Source organism: Aphidius gifuensis, linkage group LG5 (assembly GCF_014905175.1).
Source record: "Aphidius gifuensis isolate YNYX2018 linkage group LG5, ASM1490517v1, whole genome shotgun sequence".
NCBI classification, from domain to species: domain Eukaryota; kingdom Metazoa; phylum Arthropoda; class Insecta; order Hymenoptera; family Braconidae; genus Aphidius; species Aphidius gifuensis.
Genome location: NC_057792.1, coordinates 18,926,530 through 18,953,567, shown reverse-complemented (window position 1 = coordinate 18,953,567; position 27,038 = coordinate 18,926,530). Strand labels below are relative to the sequence as shown.

Genomic DNA, 27,038 nt, shown 5'->3' with positions numbered 1-27,038 from the left:
AATTTTAATTAAAATAATTAACAAGGCTACATTTTTCTTCAATTTTTTTTTACAAAATATTTATGAGTTTTTAAATGAAATTAAAAATTAGCTTCCAGCAAGATTCGATTACAAGATTGTTAATTCCTTTTGGGCCAATTGTCTATAATAAAAATAATAAAATTTAATAATTATTTAAATTCATAAGTGCAAAATATAATTGAGTATATTAAAATTAATTTGTATTTAATATTGAGCTATTATTTTTGGCTGTTTATATGAAGGTGGTGTAACAATCCTCTCATTATTTTCAACATTTAAATTTCTTTTTAATTGCTTGTAATATTTGTATATCACAAAATAAGTGAACAAAAAAAATACTGAAAGATAAAAAAACTTTATTAAAAATAAATTAAAATACAAATTTAATATTGTTATTTATATAAATACCGTAATCAATGGCCCAATATAACAACATGGTATCTTGTGAGACTCGATCAGAATTTATGTATCCAATATTTATAGCAAGTGGTACCCATAACATAGCACCCAAACCAATTCCAGCAAAAATTAAATACATCAACAACCACGATGATTTTCTCTGATAGAAAAAAATTTAAAATCTTTATGATTTCCAATTTAAAATGTATTTCAATTAATATTTATTGTCCAAGATATATTTTTAAACAAACAATAAATAAAAGCAAATATTAATAATATTTTTTTTTTTTTATTTTACCTTAATTGATTCGTACAAAGCTATTCCACAAATAATGCAAGAACAAATTATTGTCAATTTCATTCCATCGGTAATCTTATCATTACTTCTCCTCTTCTTATGTATTCACACATCATTATTGATATGATTGGTGATAAAATAATTTGAATCTAAATTTGGATAAATTAATTTTATTAGTAAATTGTTAATTATTAATTTATTTCAAGGAGTACTTACTATTCGTATTATAGTTAGAATTATTGATCCACGTCGTAGATCGTAACACCAACAGATATTAAATGCCATCTTGGAAAAAAAAGCAACAAGGTAAAAATTTAATAATAGAAAATAAATATAAAAAAATATAGAAAATAGTTATAATTTTATTGTATTGATTAAATTACTTACGTTGATTAGCTTTATTATTTTTTAGAAAAATATGATCAAAATTTTAAACGAGTTACTTGACGCTAGTTTAAAACAAAAAGTAAAAATTTAATTTACATTAACAAAATTATATGAAGACTAAAAACAAAACAAGCTTTACAATAAAAAATAAAATTTTACAATTAATATAAAGTAATGCAATTATGCAAAACGACTGAATGAACTTCTGGTGTGAAACTGAATAAAAATATCATGTAGATCTTCATAGCTAATTGACCAAAACGACTAATTTAATCCACTAAAATTATTTTTATTAACAATTAAAACACCAGGGACAATTTTCATCAATTGCTCGTGAGAAATATCCTGATGACATCTGCAGTCTTTGATCCAACAAATTATTTAAATGATATTTTCATGTTTACATAGAATTTAAAAAAAAAAAATTAGAAACATCAATAAACAAAAAATTGAAAATACGTTTAGTGGATATTTATTTTAAACCAACAGATTAGATACATCTTTTTTTTTAAATTTTTCTTTTTTTAGATTACAATTTTTTTTTCATATTCATCTTCTTTATTTTATTATTTATTAATATTATTTATTTTGGTAATCTTACAAGTAAAGTAATTTCAGCTTTAGCACAGTGTTCATAAATAACTTGTTTAATTTTTATAGATGTAGGAAATGCTTTCATTCACAATAATCTATACACAATGTTTTTTTTTTTTTTTATATTGTGGCAAGCAACGTGGGTCTACATATAATTGAGATAAGAAAAAATAAAATTATAAATAATTCATGGACTTTAAACTATTTACTGTCCTTGTATGACCTGTATACTCAAGATTGTATCATTTTTTTTATTTTGTATTCTAATTTTGTTTATTTTTTTTTTTTATAATTTATTATTCATTATTTTAAAACATGACCTCGGTTAAATAATCAATACATACTTATCACGTCAAATGAAAATTTATTTTCATTTTTTATATATTTTGTTTACAAGTTTAATAAAAATTTGAAATTTAAATAAAAAATTAATAATCAATTACATTTTTAGATTAAATGCATTTTCTACGACAGTACAGTATTGTTAATTAATTTTTTTTTAAATTCTTTTGTTAATTTTATATCTATGAGCATATTTTTTTTTTTTTTCTTCATTTTTGAATCTATGTGAATTTAAATCGAGCATGAATCAATTGACTTTTTAACGTATTTTTTTTTTAAACTTATATAATAGTAATTTTTTTTTTAATTGAAATTTTTGATAATAATAATGCTTATCTACAGACGAGGTGCTTTTATGATCGAAATTTTTAAACAAATTAATTATTTATTTATTTAATTTTTTTATTTCAATTTTGTATTTTTATTTGTTGAATTTTATTTTGTGTATTTTATCAATTTAATTTTTTTTTTTTTTGACGACGTAGCAACCAGTGATTGAAGCAATTGTTTACATTGAATAACAAAAAAAGTTTTTAGGCCTGCTAAAAAAACTGTTGTCTAGTTATAGACTAGTATTTCAAGCATTATTGACTTTTTTTTTAAATGAAAAACAAAAACAATTTAATAAAACATTTATGATAATTAATCACTAATGAATTTTGTCGAAACATATTTAGAATTAATTAATTATTTTGTTTTTATTTTTGCTAATTAACTTGTTGTGCTTAATTTATTAAAATATATTATTAAAGTTAAAAATAAAACGACATAAAACAAATGAATTAAATTAAATTAACATTGTATTTTATTTTAGAAAAAAAAAAAATAAATAATAAATTTTTCTATATGTAAAGTTTATTATACAACTATTTTCAAATTGCTAATCAATAAATTTTATTTTAATATTTGTTTTACTGAATAAATAATCAATATTTATCTAAAAAAAAAAAAATTATTACCTGAAAGATTTACAGTAGTAAAATTAAATTTAAAAAATCAAAAAACAAATTTTCATTTGATCAAATGCTGTTCTTTATTTTATTAATATAATTATTATTTTTTGTAATTTTTTTTTAAAAGTTAATTATTATTTTTTGTAATTTGTAGTACCTGTTAATCTGTACTTGTTAATTTTATTTCTGATTTTTTATTTAACATACATATATAAGAAAAAAGTGAAATTCGAAATTGTAAAATTGCTGAAATATTTCATTGACAATTATTTTTTTTTTTGGATAATTGAAATTTAAAAAATTAAACAAATAAAAAATTAATAATAAAGAGATCGCAATGTGTGGACCATACGTTGCATAAACTTTCGTTAATTTATAAATACGTATATTATTTAAATTTATTAATTTTTCAGTTTTACTCCTTCAATTATTTACCGAAAAAATTAATTTTTTTTTTTTTTTTGCTTTTTTTGTTTCACAATATTCTAAGAGCTTTTCAATACCCGCATTATAATTTTATCTAATTGATGTTGATCCTTACAGTGTGTACCTCTAACCGTGTACTAAAAAGAATTTTTGTTTTTATTTTTTTTTGTTTAAATTCACAATTTATTTGTGTATTTTATGTAAAAGTGAATTTTTAAAAAGTATAGGCATTTAAAATTTAAACGTTTTATGCTCGATATTAATATATTTTCAAGTTGAAATATTTGTTGGTCAACTTCAAATATACCAAACAAAAAAAAACAATTCCTTTTTTTATTTTTATATTTTTATTTTCAGGCTTTAATTATTTTTTAACGTAAAACAGTTGTTAATTTTCGGTGTTCTTAACTAATAAAAATTCAATTAAATATCACGAGTGATAAATTAGTTTGTTTCATTTTTTTTTTCAGACAAAAATTATTCTCCATAAACATAATAATAAATCAAATTTATATTAATGTGCATTTAATGAAAATTAATTTCAAAAATACAATTTGCTTGAGCGAATAACTCAAATATTGAATTTGAAAAATAAAAAAAATAATAAGATAGATTGATGAAAAAAATATTCAAGTCCCTTCGTGTCTATAGTGCTGTTGAGTAGAATAACTACTTTTTCTCACATCTTTTTTTTTTTTTCTTTATTTTATCTACTTTGTATTTTTAAAGTTTTTACTTTTTGACCTCAGGAACAACTTCTTGGCGTACTTTGTGACCCCGGAAACTGGCCTGAATTTTTGTTGCGGCTTTGTGCAAATCTGGATCAGTCAGATCAATTCCTTCTAGCTCATTGACTGCATCATCAACCTATTAAAAAAATAAATAAAAATAATCATATTTTCAGAAAACATTATACAAAAAAAAAATATATTTATTTTATTTATTTATTATATACTATTGGTAGAATAAAATTGAAAAAAAAAAAAAATCAATCCACAAAGAAAAAAGAATTTATTTTATTTAAATTTCATTTCATATAAAAAATTCTATTTGTATATACTAAAATAATAAAAAAAATTGTCTCGATAAATACATTATTCATTCGAGTATTTAAAAAAAAAAAATAATAATTTTTTAAATTTAAATTAGCCAGTGTTATATCAAATATTAGAAAAAATAAAAATTTAATTTTCATTTAAAATCCAAGTTGTTTTATAATTGAAAAAAAAATTATTAATTAAAACATAAATTAATATTATTTATCATTAGTCATTTGTGTTAACTTTCATTTAACTTGAATAATTATTTTTATAATAAACAACTTATTTATTCGTAAAAAAATAAATTCATTTTTGTAAATAGAATTTTTAACTAGCTGAGGAAGGCTATTTTTCATACCTCACGTTCATGTTTATAAATTTTTTTTTTTACAATTAACTATCTCGCATATTGTTGCTCTAAATTTTTCGCAATAATTATAACACATTTTCATGATAAAACCAAAACACTTTGGTTAGCCAAACAAATATAAATTAAAAAAATAAAAAACATCTAGGCTAAATTGAAAACGACTCAACAATTGTTCATAAAAATTGACCTATATTTTTTTGTTTTATTTACATTGATACTTTAGCTAACTTTTTATTTTATTTTTACAATAAAAAATATAAAATTGAATATAAATAAATAAATATAAAGTTTAACAAACAACATATTGTATGTACAGTTTGTCTAGAATTTTATTTTTTCTTTCGATCGAAACACAACGTAGGTACACACTTGTCACTTGTCAATAGAAAAAAGAAAAAAAAACTTTTCAAAAGCATAAAGCACAGCTCAATATGTTTTGCTATATTTTATTCAAGATATTTACCATTAATAATAAAATTTTCTTTGCGTTAAATTAGTTAGAAAGATTTTTTTTCTTTTGAAAAGTTTTTTGTTTTTTTTTTTTGACACTCCAGTAGATTTATTTCTCTTGAAGTGTTCAATTTTATGATAATTTTTTTTGTTTTTTCATGATCTATAGATATATCTGTTACTTATTTTCATGATTAAGTGTATTCAATGTGGTCAAGAAGAAAAAAAATTACCAGCTGACATGATATCATTTGTCTTTGTGTTTGACTCCGAGATAAATTGGAATATAAATAAAAAGTGAAGGATTTGATTATTTTTTTAGCTTCTATTTGCTTCATTTTTAATGAATAATAAATTTGAAACAGTATACAATCTGGTTGAAGCAAAATTGCAGATATCTTATTCTTGTCAGGAAAAAAACTTCACTGTAATTTTTCGAAGTAACTAAATATATTAAAGCTGCTCATAAGTCTCAGGTTTGTATAAATTTATTTCGCAAAAAAAAGCACCTATGCTAACCAATTTCCTTTTTTTTTTCCTTCAATTTATATTTATAAATATTTAAAATAAATAAATCATTCAATGGTTTTTCCAGTTAAACAAAAATTCATCTTTATCAAATAAAATATTAAATCGAATGAATAATTAATTTGTAATTATTCTTACATCGAACATACTGCATCAAATAAAAATTTAATATTTATTATATGTAAAAAAATATATTTTCAAAAAGACTTGATTCTTCTTTCAAATAAAAATTAATTTTTAAAATTTAATAATCCCACAAAAGTGGATATAAATTTTTATAATAACGTAAAATTTTTTTTTGATAAATCCCATTAAAATATTTTTTATTTTGCCATTGAAACTTTTTTATTTTTTATAATTTAAATAAAAATTTATTTAACAAAAGTAAACTGTATGAAATAATTTTTAAACTTAATGATCATAAAATAATTTTAATTTGTTTTTTTAACTATTAGATAAATTAATTTATTTAAATATAAATTTTATTTCTATCAAGTATTATATTTCTCTGTATAATAAATTTTAATTTCTCTGAAGAAATTCTATAAATTAAACAAATAAAAAAAGGGTTAAATAATATATTTACAAATGTCTTGTAAATGACAACTCAAGTGGAAAACATTCTCAATTTTTTTGCTATTTTAATCGTTCAATTCTAGTATAACAAAAAAAAAATTATACATGGTAACAGTACTAACAATAGACATGTGCGACATATATTATAATAATAAAAAAAAAAGAAACAAATATTTACTGCTGACAGGAGCAGCACTTAATCAAATAAAACGTTTACGTTTGAATAAATACAATTTATCAAAAAAAAAAAAAATATAAATATATGAAAAAAGTCGAAATAAAAAAAGGCTTTTACCTTTTTTTATTATTTTTATAATGTTATTTGCGGTAGACAATATTTTTTTTATAATTGACAATTTAATTTCAACGTTATAACGTCAGAAGATGTTAAAAAAAAATTGACGGTTTAAAGGATATTTTGACTTGAAAAATTCAGAAAATCATTATGGCAATTGAGGCTCTTTAAATTTACATGATTTATTTATTGATCATTTTTATATGGAAAATTAAATTTATCGATCTGATAATGTTTTTTTTTTTGTAGAATTTCGACGTAGTAATTATTTATGAAAATTAATTCGAAAAAAAAAATATATTAGCTGTGTTTTTATGGCATTTAAAAATTATAAATAAAAAATAAAATATATTTATTCTTCTGCTAAGAGTTGATCTGTATTTATATTTTTTAAATTACATTTATAATTTTTTTATAAAGATAAAAGCCTTCGTGGCTTTTGTTGTTTCTGTAAAAAATTCACGATACACAAAAGAAGCTTTTTTTTGTTCTGGTTTTACTTTATCATTAGTTGATACTTGCGCAGTCAAAAATATTATTTTCAGTAGCTAATATAAAACATTGCTATAAATTTAAAACTTTAAAATTCAAGCTTTAGAAAATATTTTTAAAAATCCATGAAAAAAATAATGCGTCACTGTTTGTATATTCTACAATTTTTTATTATTTATTTTTGCATTTATTAGTTTATTATTTTTTTATTTACGTATATATTTTATCCTTGAGCCTTTTTTCAAAACTGCATACAATAAATCACAAAGTTACTAAAACTCATGATCTTTTTATATACTCATTCAAGTTGAAGCTTTTTTTCGGAATTTAAAAAAACTATTTTTTTCTATTTTTCATATTTTCAAACGAGCAAATAATATTTACTGAAGAAAAAAAAAATCAAAAAAACTCTAAGTAAGTTAATATAGAAAATAAGTTTGTATACTATTATTTTTTCTTTATATATATAATTTACTATTGGCGAATAGAAACGCCATCTTTGCTGGAAAAACGAGCCTTCAGTTTCCAACTATCGATTCGAAATTTTGTGTGTTTCGCTTGCCTCGACGGGTTTTCTGCAAGTTCTACTATTCTCATGTGTACAAAATGTCTATCCATTGAATGCCAATAAAATCTTCTCCTGTCATATAAACATGTATCTACAATAAAATATTAAACCACAAAAAAAAAAACATAAATAAATCCATAAACAATCTAAATAAAAATAACAAAAAACTAAAAAAAAATAAAATGAAAAATTGATAACAAGTTGTTTATTTATTTTTCGATTTTCATTTATTTTTATTTATTCATTTTCTTTGAAGTTTTGTGGATGAAAAATATGTATTTACTCTGATTATATTTTTTTTTAAATATATTTATTCTGACAGTGAAATGTTAAGTGTATGACAAAATTTTAATATATTCACTTGTCTGTATCAACACACTGACTGTCAGCAAAAAAATGATAAATGAAATAAAATAAAATGGACACTAACTGCAATGATTGAAAGGCTTCTTTCGTGGCTTTTGTGTCGATAAATCTTATAATCCATTGGTTTAAGTTAAACAAGATTAGCTTTATACTGTCAATGATATTTTGATCCTGTTTTTGTATTTTATTTATTGCAATTTCTTTAGCTTTATTTACCTTTATCATTTTTTTTTTTTCATACTTTATTTCTTTATATAAATCATACAATATCGTTAGTTTATTTTTCACGAAAATAAAATAAAAGAATGGAAAAAAATAATAAACATTAAAGTTGCTTATCTAGGCTGTAACTAGAGCATGTGTATCAGTGTGTTTTAACTGATATAGAAAAAATAAAAAATGCGTCAACGCATTGCTATGCAAAAAAAATATATGATGTAACTTTTATAACTTTTCATAAATAAGAAAAAAAATGTACAACTAAATATAACAATGAAGTACTCGGGCGTGGATATACGAGTTTGTTTAAGTAGAATCGGATGGTATGCATTAACTAGCTGAGTACCTTTTTTTTTTACATTCTTTCCGTTGATTTTTTTTCTTTTTTTTTATACCTTGAAAGCTTAAATACATGAGAAAATTAATGCCCGAGTGTAATATCGTTTTATCGGTGAAGAGTTTCGATAACAAGGAATTGGATATATATTACATTAGTAAGTTGTATTAATTAGTAAAAAATAAAAACCAATTAATTATAAAAAAATTTTTACATCCAATTTGAAGCATCATGATTTATGTGTAGTCTTGAATTATTTTATTGTTCATTAACTAAATGATTTAGTGACTATTATTATTTTTTAATTAATATATTTGTAATATGAATTTTTTAAAAATTAATTTTCTTATTAAATTTTAGTACTCAAATAGACTTGAAATTTAAAATACATGGCTCATTTTAATTATTGTCAATTTATCAATCATGCTAAAATTTATAAATAATAAAAAAAAAATAACTTTTAAATTAGCTCAACAATTATTATGAAATTTTCATACAATATTTATAATTTTTTTACAAATTTAATCTAAAAATTTCATTAATTTTTTGAGACAATTTTTCGTAAATTATTTTAATAATTTATTAAACTAAATTTTATCTATAAAAAGAAAAAAAAACATCTGAGCAATTATCAAAATCATACATCAAATTCTAGACAATTGTATGTTATTATTATTTTATTTTCCAGGATATATTTTACTATACAAAAATAATAATATATAAAATTTTATTATCAGATATTACGTTGTTACTTGTAAGTCACTAAATCATTGACCTACTTTTTGAGGCCATGTACTTAATTTAATGCATAAGTAATACTCAAAGTGCCCATTAAATTTTTAAAGACACACATTTTTTTTTATAACAACAAAAAAATTATCATCAAGTTCGACACAATATGTATACAAGATTTTATAAACTTAATAATTTCATTAGCTTGCAAATTAATTATGATGCTTAAATTTCCCCCGAATCCATTACGATAAATTGTATATAAAAAAAGAAAGAAAAAATCAATAAATGAATAAAAAATTTTAATAGCGTAAATAAAAATATTTTAATGTAAAACTATATAATTTTTAAATGATAATCATTCCGAGTATAATAATACTATTCATAAAAAAAAATTTAACGACGTATAAAATGAAAATTTCCACTCGGAAAAATAGAAGAATTTCCGGATCGGATATTGATACGGCAATACTTGAACATGGCGATAATGCCTGGCTATTTTAGAGAGCCATTCGTATGAAAACTGGAGGATGATAATTCCGTGTGTGGGTTGAGTGGGAGATTCTACTAGTTACATGATTATCAAGTAGATATGTGTTATACCTGGACACAATGAACGAGACCGTAATATTAAACGAAGCTTACCAAACAATATACGTAAGCTTATGTTCTTCGTGTAGCACATGATCGATCATATAACACTGGGTTATATATATTTTATGTGTCCACATATATCAATACATAGACCTCTATATGACCGCTACATTAATTTAAGAAATTATAAATTAATTAAACAAATGTCCTTGTATATAAATGATGGAGAAAATATCTTTGATAATATTTTACAATTATAAATAATAACGTCAATTAAATAGAGATTAAAAAAATAATTAATAGAAAAAAAAAAAACTTGAATACAATAAATAATTTAATAATAGTTTTTAATAAAAATTAATAATTTAATTATTTTTCAATAATAATTTTGAATATTTTTTATAATTAAAAAATTGAACTTTAATTAGAGCTTTTTTTTAATGTCTTTTTATGGAATAATAAATAGTGCATTACGAGCTTTAAGTTAAATAAATGTTTCTAGGAAAAAAAAAGGCTTAAAAATTTTTAAACTAAAATGTAAAATATTTAAAATTTATATAAAAATGTGAATATATATATATTTTTTTTTTTATTTAACTTTTTGAAAAGTAATAGGTACTTATTATTGATGATGATGATGATGAAAAACTTTTTAATCATAATAGTTATAGTTTCTATCCGTAAAGTAAAAAAAAAAAAAAAGCTCGAAAGCTTGTCTTTTTTAAATAATGGTTGTATTTATTTATGAATATTTCGTATTTTAATTTGCAAGTCAAATTAAAATACAAAAAATAATGAAAATTGATTGCTTATTTTAAATTAAAAATAATAAAAATTCTGCAGTTTGATAAGAACATTTTGAATTGATTAAAAAGTGTTCATTTTAATTTATATTCAATTTTTTTTTTTTTATTTATTTATGAAATATAAACAAAGTAAAAAATAATTGAATTAGAAAATTTTAAAAATGAGTAATGGAATTTCTTGTTCAGTTATTTTCTATTAGAAAAATTTTTATTTTGTTTACTAATTAGTAAATAGAAATTAAATGAATTTTTGTATTTCAAGATTTTATTAAAACTTTTGTATATATCATAAAGAAGCTGAAAATATTATTCAAGTGATATTTGACAAAAGGGAGATTATTTAAAGTTTATCCAATTATAATATTGTGATTTTAGTTTGAAATTATATGCTGTAATTATACTGTATTAATTATTTTGTTTATGGATGAATAAATAAAAAGTACAGTATATAATCTGCAAATATATATAGGCACATCGTTTATATATTTTAAGTATATCTTGAACAAGTTCACAATAGTCTATATCAAACTCCTACAAAGTACAAACTCTATGTGCAAAAATATACAGAGTTCATAAAGATAGTTGAAATAATTAACTCACTCATTAGCTCACAGATGCAGAAATAAATAATCAAAATTAATTCAAACTGGCTGTTTTTGATGAACAATATTTATATTTTGTTTAAAAAAATATAACTAACGTGTACATTAACAATTTAATTTTATAAATTAATTTCAAGTGAATATTTTAAACAAAATTGTTTTATGATTTTACTGGATTTTACTCGAGACAATTCTTTGATTTATTCAAAATTTAAAACTACAATAAAAGAGCTTTATGGATAAAAAAAAAAGCTCACAAACATTTTTGAGTTATACAGAAGAAATAATTCAATCTCAAATATGTTTTGAATAACAAACAATAAAAAGATATTTTTATTTTTGCTGACATATCTTGAAAAAGTATGTCGTCTTTTCGATATGATCAAACATATTGTATAGATATCAGCTTTTTCAGCAAAAAAAAAAAAAAGAAAAATATTCGGTCAATCTTTAGGGTGCTTTTTTATTTTTATATAAATATATTTATGAAAGATATATATATATTTTTTTTCGTCATTTCATCGTGTAAAAAAGAGGCTCTGTTGTCGAAAAAAATCGTTGACGACTTACGGATATCCGAATATCTGTATCTCAATAGTCTCATCGCAAAGTGAACCGTTCTGTTATCTTGTATCATCTGTAGCCTGGAGGTTTTTAGATGGGCGGATTGCAGTTGGTTGGTGAAATAAATGAAGACCCTCCGGGTTAGAAATGAGAAATGAAAAAAAAAAACGAAAACAAAGAACAAAAGCAAATAGAAATGAAACAAAACAAAATAGAAAATTACAAAAAAAAGGAGATTGAACGTGCGCAATGTGGAAATCAAAAATTGCAAACTCAGTTATTTTATTTTTATCTCATACCTTTGAGAAAAAAAATACTTTTTTATTAATTTTTAAAAATCCATCTTCTTTTTTGTGAAACTTTTCAATTGACAATTTTTTTCCTTGGATTTTATTTTCCCGATGAAAATATTTTTAAATCATTTGGTTCATTTCTTTTTAAGCATTTAATTTTAACCCAGTTTCTATAATTGATTTTCAAAAAAAGAGATAAATAAAGAAAGATGAAATATTTATTTTTCATTTTTCACATGAATTTGAAAATAAAATTTGTTTTATTTTTAGTTGTATGACAAGTGTATAAAACAACCAACGGCAACTAAATTACATGTAAATAATAAAAAACAAAATTAGATTTTTTTTTTTGTAAAATGTATTGTACATTGTTGAGCATGAACAAGACAAAAGAACTGAATCAAATATACACAGAAACTTCAAGTCAAGTTACTATGCACCTGGGGCTATTTTAAAGTGGTCAGTTCAAAACCACAACAGCTTAGAACCTTCTAACAACCTTCTAAATTTGAGTATACATTAAACTATCAACTACTTTTCTCAACCAACAAAATAGAAAATAGATTTAAAGCATTAATTTTCATGTGTGTTTTAAAGTTTACAACTAAAATAGTAATGATAAAGTGAAAAATATTATACGCTGTTTTAATTTAAGTGGTTTTTCATGTGGTTCTTTGTAAATTATAAAAGTAATTTTTTATTTAAACATGCAAATAATTATTACACTCAAATAATATAAACCTTTTTTTCTCTATTTTTTATTTCTTGTAATTTTCATTTGACTTTGATACTATTTTTTTTTCTTTATTGTCAAGTATTCTCGAGGCAAAAGTTGCTGCATTGAAGTTGACATGACAACGAGATGTTTGTAACAAAGAATTTTTTTTTTTTTTTTATTGTTCTATAAAGCTATTGTTTAATTTTATGCGAGATATTATTTTTAATTTAAATTTGTGTAAATTTTTTACTGTATAAATTTAATTTATATTGTATTATTATTTCGACAACTGTTTAGAGAATAAAATGATGTATAAATTTTAATATTTCATTTTAGATAAATTGAATAACAAAATGTTGGTCAAACAGTTGTTGCCAATGACCCGTAAAAAAAAAAAAAAGTGCAGGCGACAAAATTAAACTGGGTCACGACCTCCATTTGTTGTAACATATATTATACATCTATTGTTACACCCTCCCTCCTTTTTTCTACACTCGAAATATGACATTTTTCTAACGATCGGATGTCCCAGCAAATTCGCAATTTCTTTTTATTATTACAACACAAAATAAAAATAAATAAACATCCCCGGTAGCTTTACAATGTCACAGATAAAAATTAAAGAAAAAAAACAACAATAGTAAAAAACAAATAAACAAAAAACAAATTATGAAAAATCATTGTTGTGATTCTTTTTCTAATCTATTCTGTAAACGTAATGATTTATTAAACATAAAAAAATAGTCAACTAGACGAAAATAACTAGGTCAAAAAATAAAAAATCTTTAGTTGATCCGACTTTTTGCTTCTTCAACTTCAATTGAAGTACCAACAATATAAATATATTTTTTTTCAACTTTATTGTTGTCTAAAATACCTGCATGTGAAATTCAATTATCATTGAAATATAATTGGATTTTATAAATATAAAAATATACTGTCGATATCAAAAGGTAATACATTATTTTTCAACAATTCATTTGTAATTTTATCTTTTCCATTTGTTTACCCCTCGATATAAATAAACTGAAATATATATACAGTATATATCATCTATTTATGGATTTTTTCTTTTGTCTAAAAACATATTAAAAGTATATAAATTTTGTTGAATGACTAGGGGAGAATGTCAGAATGAAAAAATAAATAAATATTTGTAGACCTTTAATCAAGTTCGTCCAAGGTTTCAACCTGAATTTACGTACCGGATATCAAAGCCTATAGTGCTTTTTTATCTTTATTTAGTTAAGCTTGTAAGACGAGTATATTTTTTTTATTTTTTTATTTTTTTTTCGCTCCCTTTTGATGGAAAAATATGAAGGGCTATAAAGGTGAAAAACTAAAGGCCACGTAATTGTCGTTGACAATAGTATCGTGACTCTGAAATTTATCATTCATTTTTATTTTTTTTATTTTTTATTCTTTTTTTTATTTGGTGTCGTGTATATGTATTTAGTTCATGTGACAATAGTGAATGGAATGGGGATAAAATAAAAGCTCTGGTATTGTCGTAATTGGTTGAATTTTCCAATTTACTAAAATTCAATTTATCATGGTTACCAAATGGACTTTTGGTTGATGTATCTATGTATCTTGTTTCGAAGCGATTAATTGCTTGACCATTTCTAAATTTAGAAATAATTTTCTTTGCATTTTTGAGGATTGATATGTCACTTTTTATGTGTACACGTGTTAAAACGAAATTTAAAAAAATTAAAAGGAAAATTTCGAGCTTTTAATATTTTTAAATGTTAAATTTATATATTTTGTTTGAATTAATATTTTTACATAAAAATATCAACAATTTGTGCTAAATATTAAATTGTCATTTAAAAATAAATTCGACTTTTAAAAATAATAAATTTATCAGATGAAAAATACCCAATTTTACAGTTAAAATTTGTTGAATTTTTTTTTATTTTCTTTGTAATTTTGTACACAATAAAATCACAGTGAGTTGGAATTTACGTGTACTGATATAATAATTTATAAAAAAAATAATGAGTTTGAATTATAACCTTTATTCTACATATATATTTTTTTTTTAACACGCAAACCAACATTAAGTTTAATCAAAATATAAAAACGTGACACGCTCACAGATTGATAGTGTTCAGGCACTTTGTAGTCATTATATTTGGAACACAATTTTTTTCTTTACATTTGAGATGAAAACTAATGAAAAAAAAAAAAAAAAAAAAGTGTTTGTGATGGAAAAATAAATGCCGTTATGAAAGGAAAAAAAAAAAAAAAAATTAGTTCAAACAATTTCGTGTTTTTAAAAAATTTCGAATAAAATATTTTCACAATTTTTCAATGTTCTACTTTCTTTTATATAAATAACGTAATAACGTATACCAAAAAAATTTATTTGTAGAAAATCAATAATGAAATAAAACACGTTATATATAAATGCTTTAAAATCTTGCCAAAATAATTTTTATTTATCTGATATGTACAGAAACTGTAAACAGAAAATATTTGGCAAAAAAAATTTTTTTTAATTATTTTTTACGATTGAGATACAAAATGTTGAAGCTAAATATTTCCAATAAATTTATATGCAAGTTTCAAGAATATTTTCATGATATCTATTTGCAATTTAAGTTCTTAAAAATGTAAATCAAATTTTTTTTTACAAATACTTGTTTAAAAGTTGAGAAAGTATTTTACTTATCGAGTGAATTTATAATACGAAAAAAAATGAAATTTTAATATTTTTTTCAGCGTGAAAAATAAAATGAAAAATAAATTTTAAATGTACTACATTATTTCTATATCTATTTGAATTTTTACCGACAAAAAAAAAAGTATTATCAATATAATTTTATTATTTCTAAAAATATTATAAAATTATTATTTTATTTATTAAATTTCGAAAATCAATTACATGACAAATCAATGAATAAAAATTCAACAAAAATTAAATAAATTTCGTGGGTTTGATGAGAGAATAAATTTTATTAACCTCATGAAGATCCAAGTGAAATCTGACAGGGGATAGCCGATTTAATTATCAAGACATTTCATAAGGATGATGATCAAGGATGAGTTATGATCGATTAATTTAACATGGGCCAACTCTGTCTAGATAAAATACCAGTGCTAAAACTTTTGAATATCCTATAACCGCAGCTTTGAATACTATCTCTTGCCAAATATATTTTGGTTGAAAAAAAAAATCCACCTTATCCGGAATTATTTTATTTCTTCTGATATAATTTTTTTTTTTTCATTTAATTTAATTTCATTTATTTTTGTACTTTATATGCTTCAATAAAATTTTACTGTATATATCAGTGAATAAATTATATTTGTGCCAAGATTTAACAACTACTTTATCAAACTAATGTACCGATAGCATTATTTTTAACTTTTATATTTTATATACATGCTTTAAATTATGTTGTATATATTTATCAAACACATGTGACTTTTATTTTTCGTTTATGAATAAAATGTTCATTAAAAAAAATATATGAATCATGTAAAATAGAAAATAATAATTTTGATCATGTAAAGTACGAGTAGAGGAAGTGGAAAATATACGAATGAGTACTTGGGTGGATATATAACCCTCACCCTGTCATCCCCGAGGTGTATTTATATTTTCCGCTGACGACGAATTGCGACAAGTGTCAACATTAAATTTTTTTTTCTTTCTTTACTAGCTATACTTCCCTCAGTGACCTCAAATTTTCTGATGCGCTTCGTCTTTTTAAAAAACTAGAAAATTTTCATTTTATTTATTATTGTTTTGTCAATTTTGTATTTCAATTTTCAAATTTTAAATTATTCAAAACACGATTTAACTCGTGATTGAATTTTTTCGATTTTTTTTAAGTGTCAAAAAACACCTGTCGAATTTTATATGAATATATAATTTTTGCAGAACACTGCACACTTTTATCCTCGAGGGATAAATTTCAAAAAAAAAAAAATAACTGACAGCTTGAAATTTAAATTTTTATGCATATGTATTTGCAGATTTAAATAATATTTAAAAACTACAAAAAATTTTCCATCAATATCTTTGCAAATACATACACTGGTTCATGTTTTTTTTCTAATTGATTGAGTGACTAGTATATTAAAAAAGAAGAAAAAAAATAAAATAAATATCAATGTCAAAATTGACAATGTTAAAATTAGCAAACTGTCACAAAATAATGAGCCTCTCTAGATGTCTCGGAGCAATTGGATTAGAGCAATTACATTTACGCAAGTACGTCAAATTTTGATAGATAAATGTAACCTATTATTAGCTTAAAAATAATATTATTTACAATAAAATATATATTCAATAAACATTGTAATTTTATTTTCTTTTATTTAGTATTTTTTTCATTTTACTTTTATTCATGCAAATTGTGTTTAGCACATAATAAACGTATTTTTTTTCTTTCTTTTTCAAGTAGAGTATTGACAGTCAATTGTAAAGGTGTTATATTTTTTATATTTAAAAACTATCTGTGAAAATGTGTGTATATACTATGACCATGACGTTCTGATCATGAGCAGTTTGTATGGAAGTACAAGGCCACCAAAGTTTGCTTTGTGTATGCCACGGAAACCGAGGGGTGCGGATATTGAGTTTGTGCAAAAATTTCGTAGTTTTTTTTTTTTTTTTTTTCCTCTTTTCCTCAGCTACATTTTATTATACCTACATGTTTATATTATATACGTGTAGATAAGTGAAAATTTTTGATCAAACACATTCACTGAATTTTTTATAAAACACTTTTCAAAGAATTTTTATGAAATTTTTTTTAAAGATTGATGATTTTTTTTCTTTTCATTGGGTTTATTTTATTTATGTTTTTTTTTTTCTTTTGCTTACCTTTTCCTCGATAGTATCAATTGCATCATCAACACCTTTTACTACCGATGCTCCACCTTGTTCTTTTCTCGACATATGGCCTCGGAAAGATGCCTGGATCTTAGTCGCTGCGTTACAAAGTTCTAAAAATGAAAAAAATATAAATATAAATTAAAGTATATAATTTAATAATTATTATAGCTTTTAATTTTTAAAATTAGTCAATTAAATAATTTCGCTTAAAAATCACTGTATAATAATTGTCGAAAAAATTTTAATTAAAATTCAAGATAACAATTATTAAAAAGTATTTAAAATAAATGAGAATTTTTTAACAATGAAATTAGTGAAAAGTGCTAAATCGGAATGAAAGAAATAATTTTTTTTTGTCAAGAAAAAAAAATGAATTTAATTGCGGCTGTAGAATAAATTATTCTAGACAAGTCAGGTCGTTCATCATCACAACCAAACTTGGATTCAAAAAATTGGATTTTAAAAAAAAAAAGGGAAAAGCTTTTTTTTTTTAAATGACAAATGAGTAAAAAAATATATTTAATATTCATTGAATGTTCTTACCAACGTCGTCCGCTCTAAATTCTTCTTGCAATTCTTCCCTAGTGGGTTCACGTTCCTCCTCTGTATTGGTCCCTTTTGAAGATGCTCCCGTATCTTTCATACTTTTTCTTGCGTGATGACCACGAAATACAGCTTGTATTCTAGTTGCTGCTTCAACTTCCTTATCACTTGGTTCTTCAGATTCTTTTTCTGTAATATTTTCTTCTTCTTTTTCTTCTATTTTATTATTTTCTTTTTCTTCTGAAAGCTCGTTGCTTTCTGTTTTAACAGCGTTACTATCAGCACTTTTTGGTATATCTACAATTTAAAAAAATTCAAAAATTAGTTGTAATATAACAAATAATTGACAGGATAAATTTGTTTTATCTTTGGTCAAATACTCTTAAACATCTATCAAGAATGTTCTTTGAATTTTAGTCACGTTTAATGGCAAATACTTTCTTATCGAAGAGTATGGCCATTCAAACGTGATGATTATTGGAAAGATAGAATGCTTTTTCACCTATAAAATCATTCTATAGATATAGCAGGTGTTTGTTTATATGTGGAGAAAAAAAAATACGATCAAAAGACCAAATCGATTTCCAGTTTAGTAGGCATTGTGTGACACAAGAAATACACATGAGTTTCAAGACAATGAAAAATGTCCTCGGATGTCTTGAATGGTTGGTATTGTATCTACTTTTACCACTGACTTTTAACAATAAATTGTCTTCATGGAAAATAAAAATAAATTGTATATCTATGTATATTTTAATGTTTAGAGTTGATATCATTTGTATTTGTCAGTCAAAAGGTTGAACGAATGTTATACTTGTCAATTGTATTTGGTGTTTATTTAGCTATTGATGAAACTACCTTTACATTTTTACATTTTTATTCAAGACAATAAATTCCTCGAATGTAACTGACTATTTAAAAGATATTTATTTTCTCAATTCTATAGATATTTTGTCATTTAGTTAATAGAAGTACTTAGCTACTAAAAATATCGAGAAAAGCTCATTTTCCATTTCATTCTGCTATTGAATTTCTTTTTAAGTGTTTTCAACATATAAAAAAAAATTAATAGCAAAACAATTGATTGTTTTTTTTTTGTTTCGAGTCACAATTCCATGAATAAAACTTTTTTTTTTTTTAAAAAAAAGCTCCACGAATTTAAGGCCCTTTAATGTTTATTTTTGAAATTATAAAGCTCCAAGTTTGATAGTACTGTGCTTTATTTGATTATTGATAAAATAATTTATAAAAAATTTCCAAAACAAAAAAAATTATCTTTGTAGAGATGGGTCTTTTTAAAATTAATAAAAAAAAAAAATTTCCATTGATATATTCTTTCTATTTTAATATCCAAGACACAGACCTTTATGATAATTATTTTTTTTTTTTTCGTTAACCCTTAAAGTTTTTGTAACACATTGAAAATTGAATCGAAAAAAAAAATATATATATTCTTCCCTTCAGTTATGATAATATTATTCTTGTGACAGGATATTTGAATTTTTACTGCAGAATTTTTTATTATCATCATCATGAAAACCTTATGACACTTTTTCCTATATATATTTTTTTTATTATTCTTGCTGAAAAAGCTCGTTCTAATTTTTTTTCTTTTTTTCCGTTTTGTCAAGGCAAGCCTCAAGAGTCCTCTGGCTATCTGAAGAGGGCTGCAGAAAACAAACCCTATCTCGAAATGACCCTGGGGTTTATATCCCAAAGACGTATAAATGCCGTCAGGTTTATTTAGCACAAAAGTAAACCCTTAATTTTCAAAAACCTTCACCTACTTTATCTTAACCAAAGACCAAAGATGTTATCAGCTTTCTTAATTGTAAAATAAATGCATGTGGCTAAAACTTTTTCCTAGACATAAATTGTATTATTTAATTCTTGAATTATTGAAATAAAATAATGTAGATAAATTAACCTCACGGGGTTAGATTGAAGAAAGTGATTAAACTTCATTAAAAACAAATTTCAAAGTCTAACACTATATAGCCTCGTATTTTCCCCTCTCGGCTCAATTAATTTATAAATGCGCAAATGACGTTGTGGAAATTGTTAAAAATTATATTTTATTTTAAAGATAATTATTGCTTGATAGAATTCTGAAAACTTTGACATAAAAGTTACACAAATCGTTTGTTAATTTGGAACATTTCCAGCGTCTCACGTCTGCCAATTACATAAAATTTTTTTTTAAAAAAAGGGAGCAAAGTACTTGGAGCTTTTAAACGCCTTCGAGACGCCCAAATAAAAAAAATACCATCTATAAATTATTGGAAAAAATAAAAATATCTTTTATTGAGAATAAACATTTTACAATATCTAAGCAATAATTATTTACTGCAAAAATGTCAATTGTTTAATAAATAATCGAACGAAAAAAAAAACAAAATGCAAGTTATTAAAAATAAAATTTCAATCATTATAAAATCAATTATTTTTCTCAGCCAATATTTATGAATTTAAATATAAAATACTAATGAAAATTAAAATTTAACCGCATTTTATTTCCAAAAAATCATATGCATGGAAAAAAAATTATATAAAAATAAATAAATCTAATGAAAAGCTCGTTAAAAATTTTTTAAAAACATCACTCACGCAATATTATATTTTAAATATTCTTCACTTTAAATATAAAATTTAAATACCTCTTTAAAAATGGAATAAAATAACATTATTATATTTTTTTTATTTCCATAAATTTACACGATACATTTATCTCAACATATTTATTTTTTAACAATTTTTTTATTATCCCTATTTTAAATAAATTGTTCATTTTTTTCAAGAAAATTTTCTCTTTCCTCTTTGGGCTTTCAGTATTATAAAAAATACTCGAATCTTTTCGTATTGAAAATTATTCCAAGTCGTTTTATATCATAACGGATTATAAATATTTTAAATCCTTCTATATCCTGGATTAAAATATTCCCTTGTAACTGTCACCCACGCGAAGTCAGGCAGAATCATCCAAAGTAAGAAATTAATTTAAATGAAAAAAAAAAAGAAGATTAATAGCTTAAAAAAATATATTACATTCTTCAAGTATTTATTTATCTTCTATTATCACGATTGAGACCTAAAATATAATCGTTGAATCAAACAAACCCCCGCCAAAGTTTAATCGAGATTATTCTGAAAAAAATTTACTTCAAGATAACACCACCCTCTTTTTGCCCCTGCTCTTTTTATCCCCCCTATAATTGACCTATAAACTTTCTTCAATTGATATTTCAATTACCAAATAAATACGTTAAACAGGAAAAAATAATATTTAATTTCCATCCAGCCACAGCTGTTTTAGAATTTTTTTTTTAACTTTTTTGAATTTTTTTTTCGACACTTTTTTAATATCAAATTGTAAATGAAGATATCTTTCATTCTTCGTATAACCAAGTGTATAAAATATGTGCATTTTTAGTGTCAACTAATGACACTTGAAAATTTTTTAAATGTATGCAAAATCGATATTGAGCCGGAATACTGTTGTAAATTTAAGTAGTCAAGGTACGTATATAGTCAGCCATCAAAATAGGATATCAGGGTATATCAGTAGTACACACATCAAATATCCTTTATGAATATTTTATTATTTGTAATTATTCAACGGCTTATTCTCATTATTATTTCCATCATAAATTCTCTATTTATACACATTTGTAATTTGTATATTGCCCCAGCAATTATTAACTAATAATTTTATGTTTTTTTCAGATATTAAAATTCAATTTAATTATTTAAAAAAAAAATTATTATTATATTATTGAGTATTAATTTTATCATAACAATAAAGATATTAAATAAATTTATTATTATTCTTTTTTTGTTATTTATTTATTTATTTATTTATTGTAGACAAATTTTATTATTTTTTTGTTTGAATTTTACTTTGTTTTTCTTTTAATTTTAACTCAACTTTTTCAATTAAATTTTTAAAGTCAATTTATATATTATTAAAGAATTGATTTTTATTAAAAATTATTTATAAATAATAATAATTATTTTTAAAAGTAATTTTTTTATTATTATTAAAAAAAAAATAATAAAAATAAATGAATTACTTTTTTATTTATTTTTAAAGTTTTAATTATTATTTTTTTATTGTTTAATTAATTGTAAATATATTCATATATTTCATTTGATTTAATAAAATTGCTGAATATTTATTTTTTAATAATTAAAATTATTCACTTTAATTAATTAATTTTAATAAAATTTAAAAAGAGTAAATTGCACATATATTGATATTTCAACTTGAATAAGCAACTTTTAATAAACACGCACATGAATATATAAATGATTTAAGCTTTAATCGATGGAATAAACAATGAGACTAAATCGATATTGTATTCACTCTTTGTGAATAAATAAATGCATATATATATTTGTTTATCCCACAGCAGGTTGCGCTTTAGATTAAATTTTCTACAGCTCAATTGAATCTTAATTTCATATTTTTTTTTCCAATCGCCACTTTGTCTATTTTAAATAATCACTTTGAGCATCTTTCGTCGCCAACTACGACAACGACCAAGGAGATAATCGTTTTGGCATTGCCCGAATCAACCGCCCCCGATGCTCAGCAATCCAATTTGATGTGAATGCGTTCGACACTGATCCAATTAGAGATAACCATAGCGAAGGAAAAAAAAATTAATGACAAAAAAAATATATATATATAAACAAAGAAACAATATGTATAGGTTGATAATAAAAAAAAAATTTCATTTTAATTGTGTAGCTCGGTTGAATACAAAAATTTTTTCTATGGCTTTTTTGTTATGAGAATTCAATTTTTATTATCGACATTATTAAAAAAATAAAAAAAAAAATTGTAACCACAGAAAATAAATATTGATTGAATGGGGAAAAAAAATGTTTGATTTGTCTTCATAAATAATATTGGAAAAAAAAAAATTAGTATAATTAATTTTTATTGTGTTTTTTCTTTTTTAATTTTTCATTTTAAAATACACTGGGGGTTCAACTACCTACCCCTTTTCTCTTGCTACATACATCCCTTGAATTCTATTGTTTTTTCATTGTTTGCCAACTTGGAAGCGACAAAATAAACTCAAATCTCCTACTTTTATTTTTTTCTCTCTCTTATTTTTTCAATAAATCGACTGTATATATATTTTTTTTTTTACTCATTTTACAGGCTTCACATTGAATTACCTGAACTGTTCAATTTTTTTTTTTTTTTTCTCAAAATTATTCAAATTTTAAACTATTTTAAAATAATTTTTTTCCATGAAATTTATTTTTTTTTGTGAGTGATTGCCCTCTGTGGGCAAGCAAAAAAAATATGCATTACTCACTTAAATTAAACTTTAATTTATTCAACTTTTACAAACGTACAAGTAAAAAGACACTGCTTGATTTTTTATGAACATGCACTTACTTAATTAATTTATAATTCACGAACAAAAAAAAAAAAATATATGTCAATTCAAACATTAGCTACCAACTTATAAACTTTCATAATGAAAATTAAATAATAAAATATATAAAACTAGTGATTAACCCAAATCGTCTAATGAAAAAATAACAAAAAAAAAAAATTTAATAAATAAATTACTTTATTTAAAGATGCAAAATAATATTTAATATAAAAATAATTTTTTTTTAATTGAAATAATATATAAATTTATTTAATAATTTAAAAAACATAAAAAAAGGTAAATAAATAAACAATTATCAACACTTTTACTTGTAAAGATATAAAAAAAAAAAATTGTGAATTAATTTGTAAAAAAAAAAAGAAACAAAAATGGTGGTGCAAATTAAAATTGATGCACAAAAACACTCACCTATGGAAAATAAATATACAGTGAATTGTCGCGCACCTGTGTCAAGAAGCTCGAATATGTAACTGGCACGACGCGGGTGCTTGCAACCCCTTTTATAACCAGGGCCACAACCCTGCGCGATAGCCACGCAGTCTCGTTTCGTCGATGTGTATATATATAAAATAGCTACATAACATAAAGTTACTATAGCTGGTATATAAACCAGGCTTCTAGCAATGCAAGACCGACCGGATACCATTGGATATCAAGACTCATGATTGAGCAAAAATCATGAGAATCAGTCATACCAACTTGAGCATCCATGCATCAATGAATATCAATGACAATATGTATGCTTGATAAAGCTTATTAACATTATTATTATCAAGTATTTGAACATTAACAAAATAATTTATATATATTTACTAATAATGCAATTATTATTACCTATATATATCTTTTGAAAGATATACAAAAACAACTCAAGTTTGAGTAACATCAAGTTGCCTAATGTTGTGCATACACACAACTATCTCCCTTACTTTATCATTATTAACTTGAAGTAAAATTTACTTGAATTTAGGTCAATATTACTACACAATCGAACCATCAACTTTTTATGTACCTTTACCTTGAATTATGAAAATAATAAAAATAAAAAAATGAGAATTTATGAAAAGAAATGATATATGTGAAATAGATAAAATCAAAAAACTTGCATGATCATTGAGTAAACCTGCATGATCATAGGATATCACCCTTATGTAATTTTAATCTTTAATTTAAATGGTTGTTATGATTTTTTTTTTAAATAAAATAAATCTAGAATATAAAATTGGGATAGTTTGAGTGAGTTATTGTTTTGTTTTTTGGATTTTATGGTAGTTGGTTAGAGCTATTAGTGGACATTTGGCTAAATATTAATTATAATGACTGGTTTTCGTGTTGGTTTGAAGCATTATGTGTTAATTAGTTGAAATTATGTCGCAATTTTGTATGCCAGCTGTGTTTTTATATAAAAGTTAATTATAATGATTAAAAGACGTAGCAATAAATTTATAAAATTATGTATTTTAATTTTTTATTTTTTATAAATTATATTTAGATAAAAAAAAAACAAGAGGCACATAATTTTTAAAACTGCAATGTAATGTTTTAAACAATGCATTGTTTAAGTAGAGATGATTTTTTTTTTCATTAAAAATTAACTCGAACAATTAGATAAAATTTAAATCTAAATGTTAAAAAATAAAACAAACAAAAAAAGATGTAGGTTAATTTAATTAGTTAACTAACAAACCATTTTTTGTTTTTTTAATTAATAGGGATGAGGAAAAATCTTATTTTATCTACATAAAAACAAAATGCTAAAATAAAAGTTAAACAAATCGATAGTTCAAAAGTTTTAGATTGATTTGTGGCTGATTTTGCGAACGATAAAATGAAAATACCTGTTTCGGATGGCTTTTTTAAATTGAAATATCTTTTTTAAATTTAAAATAAATATTTTTTTAAATTTAAAAAATAAAAATAAATGATTTTTTTATATTGATTTTTTATTTGAAAAAAAAAATTATTTATTGAAATGTAAAATGGCGATAAACACTTGTTTTATAAAATTTTACAGATACTTAATTTTTTTTTTTTTTTGGAAGATCATAAAAAAAAAACATTAACTCTTCAATATTAGTTTGAGAATATTTGTGAAAGTAAGTGTCTATTAAAGTGCCGGAAATATATTTTAACCTCAGCTTATATTCCAATAAAAATATATTTTTTTTTTTCCGAATTCCTAGATAAGAGCCATTATTTTTCCGGACAATGATCAAATATAATTTTAATGTTTTTTCATTCAAGTATCCTTGAAGTACACGTAAAATCATATATTTATTCATCATTTTCATGACATTATATTTTTTTATTATGATTATAATTTAGTAACTTGTTAAATTAATTTGTCTATTTTTGATAATAAACTATAAATTTTAAAATATTTATATAATATCTATTTTGATGACCTGAATATTGTTGCCTTGTTGGTTTTTATAATTAAGCTTGTGAAGTTCAATTTTATCAATATTTTACAAGAGAGCTTTTTTCAGAATAAAACACTCCATCTGACAATAACAACTCAAAGCTAATTTTCAAAGTGTAAAAAATATATTTTAACATACAACAGTCGGTAATATGGAGCTTATAAAAGCTCACAAGTTAAAGAAATTTATACTAGAGCTTTTTCTTTATTATCGATCAAGTTATACTCGGCGCAAGCTGCTTTTATCGTCTAAATTTCGACTCAAATATTTGAGCAAGTAGGAGCTTTCGGTCATGATATATTCAAACACAATATTAAATAAAAAAAATTTTGAATATGTTGTTTACACACGACATCTGATGGTGTTAATAAATAGCCTTTTTATTTTTTATTTATTAAAATATTGACGGTTTAAAGAAACAAAAAAAGCACGACCTGATTTAATCTTGAATATAGTTTTTCTCGGTCTAGAAAACGAATATGTCTCGACACATTATTTATTGGATATTTATCTTGTGTCAACAATTCAAAATCCAATCTCGTTAGTGAGAGCTTTATCGCTAATTTTTTTAAACTAAAAACTGAATTTTATTTTATTTTTTAAATAATAATTTTTATGTCGTCGAAAAAAAGTCATAAACACAGCTTATAAGAACACCTTTCAACGACGTTTTTTTTTTTTTTTTTTCATTGTCTAAAAAGTCTTTTAAATCATATTAAAAAAAGAATAAAACTTTGCCATAAAAATAAATAGCTTTGAATTGTATAAATAAAAATTACAAAGATCATTCACCCAGTGGACAAATCCATGGGATTTTAACTTTTATTCGACTTTGG

At 22.5% G+C, this 27,038-nt stretch overlaps 1 protein-coding gene across 1 annotated transcript in view; it reads right to left on the bottom strand.

Annotated features, from left to right (window-relative positions):
• Positions 1-3,413: 3,413 nt before the first annotated feature.
• LOC122858249 (neuromodulin) overlaps positions 3,414-27,038 on the bottom strand; it is a 28,410-nt gene continuing 4,785 nt past the window's right edge. Inside the window, exons 3-5 of the mRNA XM_044161020.1 lie at positions 18,366-18,662; positions 17,811-17,932; positions 3,414-4,287 (exon numbers count right to left, since the gene is read on the bottom strand). Coding sequence (XP_044016955.1) covers positions 4,153-4,287; positions 17,811-17,932; positions 18,366-18,662 — 554 coding nt within the window. The 3' untranslated portion in view covers positions 3,414-4,152. The remainder of the gene's footprint in view (positions 4,288-17,810; positions 17,933-18,365; positions 18,663-27,038) is intronic.